At 46.8% G+C, this 8,042-nt stretch overlaps 1 protein-coding gene across 1 annotated transcript in view; it reads right to left on the bottom strand.

Moving 5' to 3' along the window:
* Positions 1 to 371: 371 nt before the first annotated feature.
* The window catches only part of olfm3a (olfactomedin 3a), a 23,408-nt gene continuing 15,737 nt past the window's right edge, over positions 372 to 8,042 (bottom strand). The window contains exons 4-6 of the mRNA XM_079360990.1: positions 4,559 to 4,778; positions 3,306 to 3,412; positions 372 to 1,615 (exon numbers count right to left, since the gene is read on the bottom strand). Of these exons, the coding sequence (XP_079217116.1) occupies positions 938 to 1,615; positions 3,306 to 3,412; positions 4,559 to 4,778 (1,005 nt within the window). The 3' untranslated portion in view covers positions 372 to 937. The remainder of the gene's footprint in view (positions 1,616 to 3,305; positions 3,413 to 4,558; positions 4,779 to 8,042) is intronic.

The raw sequence follows: 8,042 nt of genomic DNA, 5'->3' as shown, positions 1-8,042 counted from the left end.
CATGGAAGCTAAACAGAGCGCATCATGTTGGACTTAAAGCAGATAGATATTGAGCAGCAGTTAATTTTTAGTGTAGCGCCACCTAGAGGCCGCACATGACAGTATATATATTTTATGCACATATATATTTTTATTTGTTTTACATTTTTATATAGTTATCTAATTTAATTTTGCACTGTGTGATTTGCTTCTGCTGTCCTGCTTTGCTGCTGTAACACAGATGAATATTATTTTATACCTGGCATGTTGTTAATGCAGCCAACCAATCACAGGGCTCGACGTCTGTGTGACGGTCAAAGACGATGCTACAGCGTAGATAGGCGGCTGAAGCAGGCACAGAGGTCAAAGGTCACAGGTTCCTCTGGAGTTAAAGGCAGAATAGAGAGGTCAAAGGTCAAAGCTGATGTCAAGAAAACCAGGTGAAACACTTTTAATGAAATGTACAATCATTTAATTTGAATGACAGATTCTCTCCAACCACTTAGTTTTATAAAAAATACAAATATTTTCTTTCACAGAGACGCACGTTACAGCAAAAGTTCATCAGCTTCAAAAGAAGGAAGGTTCAAATATCGTACAATCAGTGGAGCGAATACGCAGAAGAGTTTAAATACTTTGAATAGATTTTTAAATATACAAAAAAACAATGCAAACACAGATTTGCAACAGAAGCACACATATTAGGAAATCATGGCAGATAAAATGTGGACCTTCATGCAAAAGCTTCCCTCGGCGAGCAGAGCAAACACGGAGCAAATAAGGCAAAGCAGAGTCTGGATCAGCAGCAAAGAAACGTGTGTCTGAACCAGCCGGGATGTTCAGTCCGGAGCCACGGCTCAGAAAGGTTCAAGTAGTGGTGAGTAAAGATCCCACGGTCCATATTTGAAAAGAACCCCGGTCCATCAGCAGGTCCTGGTCTCACAGAGGACGGAGCTGTTTAAGAGTCATCGTCCGTCTTTATGACGTGGAACAGCGTGACGTTAAATATGACCTGGTGTCCGTTGTTCCAGGCGTACAGCGCCCGCTCTCTGGCGTTGTAGTCGAGCATGGAGATGTGGAAGTACTGGTTGTGGAAGGGGATGTCGATGTACTCGTAGGTGGAGGTCTTGGTGGAGAAGGCGTAGTACACCTTCGCCCCTGACAGGTGCGAGTTGGTGATGTAGAGCGTCCCACAGATCATGAAGGACTCGCCCGCGTTCCTTTTCGAGTACTCGGTGTTCCAAGTCTTCAGCACCTGCAGCGTGTCCGGGTCGATCTGAGAGAGCACCACATTTCCAGCGTTCTGATTGGTCGCGTACACGACCCACATCCCCAGCTCGTCGGCCATGACGTCGATGTCCGAGTATCCTCCCCAGGTGTACGGGTACATGTTGTGAAACCCGGCGAACTCCAGAGCTCTCTGAGCCAGCACGCTGCCCGACTCGAAGCTGTACTTCACGATGATGTTGCTCTGATACTTGTTGTAGTAGAGCGAGCCGTTGTAGACCATGTGATTGGTTCCCTCCCATTTAAACGGCAGGCTGTAGGTTCTGGAAACAACGCCTGCTACGAAGTCGTCCATCGTCTTGTACTCACGGACTATCTTACTGTTGGTGTAGCTGTCCATGTACCAGACCTACATCAGACAAGAGAAGGGGGGTAAGAAACACCAACACGCCTTTCCTAACCTGGTCTTAAAGACCCACTCCGGAGCGCTCCATCGTTTGTCTTTTAATATGGAGACGCTGTCAAACGGCTCTCGCGCTCTCGACAGGACCTGAGAGAAGTTCTTCTGGGTCTGAAACATGTCGCAGAATGGCTTGAAGCTCTTTTCGTGTTTTGTCTCGCTTGGTCTCAGCCTGCACTGAAACAAACACACTGCAGTACAGTCATTCCTCTCCTGGTGCCCTCCCATCACTTGTCCTCTGAGTCCTCTGTTCACGCCACCCTCCCTGCTGGAGGTTCACTTTAGCCTCGTTTTAGGGCGGACAAATTGCAGATTGATTTAAATAACTATAACTGTGTTTTACCCTGAAAATGGAGGTTTCCACCAAACCACAGCAGTGCTGATATTCACAACATCTTCCCTTCCTCTCCTTCCAGTTGAAACGTGAGTTCACCTGTCTTTGCCTTGCTGTCTCTCTCTTTACTTTCTTTTCTTAGTGACATCCTTGTTTTACTTTCTCGTGGGCGACCTCGAGCTCCAGCGTGACTCACTCTGCTCTTTTGACCACGCCGTCAGACGTCAGATCAATTCTGTAATCTTCTCACTCACAATGTTTACGCCGCCTCGGAGAGAGTCCACATTTGTCAGATAAGAGCTCAGATTGTGTTTATTTATTCGATGGTTATAACTCAGAAAGGAAACACATGCAAATTTAAAGGTTACACATTACCCAGAATCCTCTTCTCCATGTTCCTCTAACATGTGTCTCCAGTCTGTCTATAAACAATGATCCTGCTCCACTTTTCAGAAAATGTGTGCTCAAACAGGCCGTTTGGAGATGTTCCCTTCATGACATCACAAAGGGCAGTAGCCCCTCCCCCAGGTGGGTGACACTCCCACAGCTAGGTGTTTGTTCTGCCCTCTGAGTCTGCCTTCTCACCGTAAACAATAGGACATGGAGCCAGAAAGCAGCGAGTACACCCGAGCCCTTCCAGAGAGGGGGCGTGGTCAGACACAGCTCATTTACATATTTAAAGCTACAGACACAGAAACAGCCTGTTCTGAGCAGGGCTGAAATAGAGGGGTTTATAGACATGATCAAATACAGGATCAGAGTGGATTTACAACAACACACTTCACACACATGATGAAGAGGAGCGAGGACACTGATTTCACCTGAAGAGGAGGAGGAGGTCATGTGACCTTTAACTATATTTGTATTTCAGGTCCATGGGGGTCTCTTCTTCCATTTGCACCCTCCCACTTCACTCCCCTCCTTGTCACCCATGCAGGCAGGTATTTAACCTCCCCTATGTGCAACTTCCTGTGGGCGTGGCTCCAATAAGACGACAGAGACTACACAAAGCAAAGGTTGTTGGACAAATGAAAAAGGTTCCCATCCTTGAAAACCTTTCAGTTAACTCTGCCTCTAATTTATGATTCAAAACAAACTGTGAAAAATGCCGGAGTGGGTCTTTAAAGCTATAAATGATTTCTACTCTTTGAGTCGATATTTGAAAGACAGAAACGTCTCTACTGGAGGATTAATCCTCCAATAAAAACAAACTCCATAGTTACAGTCTGACTGCAGATATTCTGTCTACTTTGAAGACATCAATATTACACTTCAACACTGCATCCCCCCCCCTCCATAACTCACCCTGTTGTTTCTGGTGGTTGCCAGAGGATCAGTCATCCATGCACCAAACCGGGTTCCAGATGTCTTTATTGTAACGGGTCCAGTGATTTTCATTAATTTCCCACACGCTGTTAATAGAGAAATGCAGCGATAAGATGTGCTGTGCTGGGTTTTGTCTCTAACTAGATTTCTCCTCAAGCCAATTTCATGCCTGTGCCACCGGAGTGTTCGCTCCCCGTGCATACTAAGACAGCAGGCTCAGAGCGGGGAGCTGCAGCCACTGTCTGCAGCTTTAGACCAGCAGGTACAGTACTGATGAAAAAATATGCAGAAGAATATTTCAAACTGAAAGATTATGTTTGTGCAAAATAATAAACAGTCATTAAAGGTCAACAAAGTGATCATGCGATGCAGCAGGGGTGAAAGAAAACATCGTATTATTATTAGATCACAGCCACCGTAAACACTCTGACATAAACCACAACAACATTTATACTATTAATACTAATAATACTGAAATATAATAACAATAATTAATACTCATATCTGAAGAGGATTTTTTTAAAGGGTCACCATGGGTGTCATGGGCCCCCCCCTATCTGACTGGCCACCCCCAAAATCTTAAACTGTGATTGGCTATTTGCCCTGTGAGGGGCGGGACTTAAAACCAACTACAAGGACTTTTTTTCTGCCTTGAGTAAATTGAGTCGCACGTTTTCTCTTGTCTGTACTTTGAGTAGTAAAGTAATATTTCAGGTGCCTGAGAAAGAAACACGCACACGTTGGGACCAAAGAAGTGCAGACTGTGCAGGAGTTAGCATGCACATACGGTAGCATCTCTGTCGTGTGTCATCAAAGCTTTTATCTTCTTTCTTAAAGTCGATATGATTGAGACTGTTTGTGTGCACGTCTCACTTCTGTCTGGACACACCCATACGTCTCTTTACAGGGTTTAAAATCCCTCCCACTGACCCCATCATGTTGAGGTTTTGATGAGAGAGCGTCAGGGAGCGAGCATTTCTGAGGCGACACCAGGTCATGAGGAAAACATTCGGATGAAAACAGCATAATAACGATGTCCAGCATGCAGACAGATTACACATTTGTGTCTTTGTATTGTGTTGGTTTTGAAAAGCCGTCTTTAACGTTTCTTCTTTAGCTTTTTTCTCCAGCAGCTAACAAACAATGAGGGCAAATCACACTCTTGTTTAGTTTAAAGACGGATGTGATGCCACTTCAGACAGCTGTGTGTGAGGCGGCACTTCAGGACTTACTCAGTTTGCCCATACAGCTGCGCAGCCGGCTGTCCAGTCTCAGCACTCTCTTGTAGAGCTCGTCGTAGTCGTACGCTCCCAGCTCCTCCTGGATCCCGGTCAGCACGGCCGACAGGTTCCTGATCTCCTCCTTAAACTGGGAGATGAGCGCGGCGTCCATCTTATACTGCTCCAACACGGGGATCAGCGGCTTCAGCTCGTCCATCTTCTCCTTCAGCTCCTGCACAAACCACAGCAGAAATGTGAAACAGAGAGAGAGACTCCTCTGCTGCCGCTGGTCGCCTCCTGCGTCATCGCAGCATGAAGGAACACGCCTCTTTCTAAAACAACAAACAACTCAAACTCGTTCGCTTTTAGGGTCTCGTCCCCCGGCGTTCTGGACTAAGTGAGGGACACGCCGCCTGCACACAAGAGGGAGATATTTACAGGATGGTCCTGGTCCTGGTCCTTGTCCTGGTCCTGGTCCTGGTCTGCCTTGGTCTCGGTCTCAGACCACTCTGGTCTCGGTTAGTGGGGTCTTGACTACAACATGATACATTAATCCCTTTCACTGTACTGCTTTACATCATGATAATATGCTGAAGACACAGATCAGATTCATATCTTATTACTGCTTGTCTCTGTCTTTATATTCTAACCTCTCCTTTTTCTGGGAGCTCCTGAGCTCTCTTAGGTTCCTTGGGACTGTTGGTGAGGATGGCCTGCCCAAACCCCCCCCACGAGGATGGCCTGCCCAAACACCCCCCCCCCCCCCCCACGAGGATGGCCTGCCCAGATCCCCCCCCCCCCAAAACCTATCCTATCCTTCTCTTCTTTCTGCATCTTGTCCCATTTCAAGCCCAGCTCAGTTTATCACATGTTCATCATGATCCGGGTCTGCTGAAGATTTCTGCCTGTTAAAGGGAAGTTTGTTCTTCTATGACGGATTCAGCTGAGCTCTTTAATATATCCATCAGTAAGGTCCTTTACCTGCTTTTGTAAAGTGTCTCGAGATAACGCCTGTTATGAACTGATGTTATACAAATAAAGATTGATTGATTGATTGATTGATTGATCAGAGGGAGCGAGGCCATCTGATCCTGAACGCCTCCAAAACGAAAGACGACCTCAGTCTCCCATCATCACAGAAGAAGACGAGGAGTTTTACATTTCTCACTCTTTCAGATGATCTCAGCAGAAACACCAGTAACACCATTAAAAGGTCTCAACAGCATCCTCAGCAGCTCGCTCGCTGTCTGCTTTGGGAATCTCATCTTGAAACAAAGCAGGCAGGATGACTGGAGTCAGCTGTCACGCGCCCTCAGCATCAGCAGGTCATCACCTCAGGCACACGGTATGGCTGCTCTTCATCCCGTCATGCTAACAGCTTCTTCTGTGTGCAGCCTGAGCTAACACGTATGATCTACGGTATGTTTCTCATGTGGCTCTACTGTCTCTGTCCTTTAAACTTCCTGTCCTGTGTCCTTGTCTAGTTGTACTGCTGTAACTCTTGCACATGCTCAGTGTGGTTTTATACTACAAAAGGCAATAAACTGAAGTGAAGTGTTGAACTGTCATGAATAGATCATGTATGACGTCGTGACCGCTGACAGCTGGACTCATGAAGTGAGTCGACCAAGCAGCTGAGGACACGTGTATCGTGCTCTCTCTCTTTCTTCCAGTGTTTTCTTCCTGCTTCTCATGTACCTACGCGCTCACTTCACATGGCTGTAATTATCTGCTACTTACAGGAACATTGTGCTCGCAGAATGAGGCTGATTGTGTGGCCGCTTGCTGCTTGTTACTTAGCTTATTTGTACTCATGCAATGATTATGCTTTTAGCTTTTCTCTCAGGAGAGCCGTTGAATCAAAGCTTTGTTCCTCGTGCCATTTGAGCGCCGTGTTTGCTTTTCTCTTTTTTCACATTTATCAAGCTTTGTTTGAATTCGGACCACTTAAGACTCTTTTCTCTGTAAACTCGTCAGTCCCACTGCAGAGTTCTCTTCTGATCAGCTTCTCCACAGAAACAAAGAAAAGCATCATTTATTATCCAATAAAAGCAGAACCTCTCAGTCAGCCTCCTCGTGCTGCTCCACCAACACTCTGACGCCTCTCTGCACCTTTGCATCCATAGACCCAGCTTCAGACCACCGGGATCCACGTCAAGACCCAACAAATCTCTGTGGTTGTTTTCTAAATCTGAGGCCGGGCCTCCTGGCTGTTGGCTTACCCTCTCCGGGTCGGTGGGTCATGACCAAAAGAACCAGATCCCGGATACAAGCTGCTGAAATGGGCTTCCTGTGCAGGGTGGCTGGGCGCATCCTGAGAGAGGAGCTCGGAGTTGAGCCGCTTCTCCTCCACGTCCAGAGGAGTCAGCTGAGGTGGTTCGGGCATCTGGTCCGGATGCCCCCAGGACGCCTCCCTGGGGAGGTGTTCCAGGCATGTCCCTCCAGGAGGAGGCTTCGGGGTCGACCCAGGACACGCTGCAGAGACTAGGTCTCCCGGCTGGCCTGGTAACGCCTCGGGGTCCTCGTAGTCTGGGGCGAGGGAAGTCTGGGCGTCTCTGCTAAGACTGCTGCCCCGGCGACCCGGCCCGGATAAGAGGCAGAAAATGGAGGGATGGATTTTCGTGCAGGTTTTTAAATGTCACTAAGGTAGTATTAGCAGGTAGCCTCATGTAGCTCACCCTGAAGCTTAGAGTCCTGATGAAATCAAAATGCTCCTACATGAGCTGGTTCTCCTTTTTGAATCTGGCTTTGTGTCCGTGTGAACATGACTTCATGTGTCACTGATCGATTCACTTTATTCAGAAATATTATAAAAGTCCAACTCTCTCATTCAGACTGTGAAGACGTCTTCCACACGTTCATTTCCTTCTGTCCGGACTATCGTGATGATAAATCCATCCCTCACCTCCGGCTCGTCTCGAACTCAGCAGCCAGACGACAAAGGATCACTCCCCTCAGTGACTCGCCGTCACAAACACGATGGATCTCAAACCCCTCACAGATGGAAGCCCTCGTAGGCTGACTCCAGCTGACGGGGCGTTTTGTGTGAGAGTTTCATCAGAGGTGTGTGAATGTGTGTGAGTGTTCAAGCACTTTGAGTAGTCAGAAACATACAGCTCAAGGCCATTTATCTTCAGTGTTTGACTTTTTATTGATTCTACCGTGGAGGCGTGTCAGCGTTTGCAGCACTTGAGTTGAAATTGTTTTTTTTCTAAAGTGTTTTTTTGATTTGTGATCAGAAATAAACTGAAACCTTGATTTGTCTATTAAATCAAGAAAATGTTGAGAAAGAGGGAAAATGTTTGGTGCTCATCACACACACACTGATCTTTAGTGTGGACTTCCTGTGACACGCCCCCTTTTAACGGGAGATTATCTTTGATGCATGCAGCCCTCGAACAGTTTGTGTGTGTTTACATGGAGGTCTCTGTTTATCTGCACAATAAAGAGCATGTAATGCTGTTTGTGTGTGTGTGTGTGTGTGTGTGTGTGTGTG

This window comes from Symphodus melops (assembly GCF_947650265.1).
Source record: "Symphodus melops genome assembly, chromosome: 14".
Taxonomy (NCBI): Eukaryota; Metazoa; Chordata; class Actinopteri; order Labriformes; family Labridae; genus Symphodus; species Symphodus melops.
The sequence above is the reverse complement of the archived record's forward strand: the minus strand, read 5'-3'. Positions and strand labels throughout refer to the sequence as shown.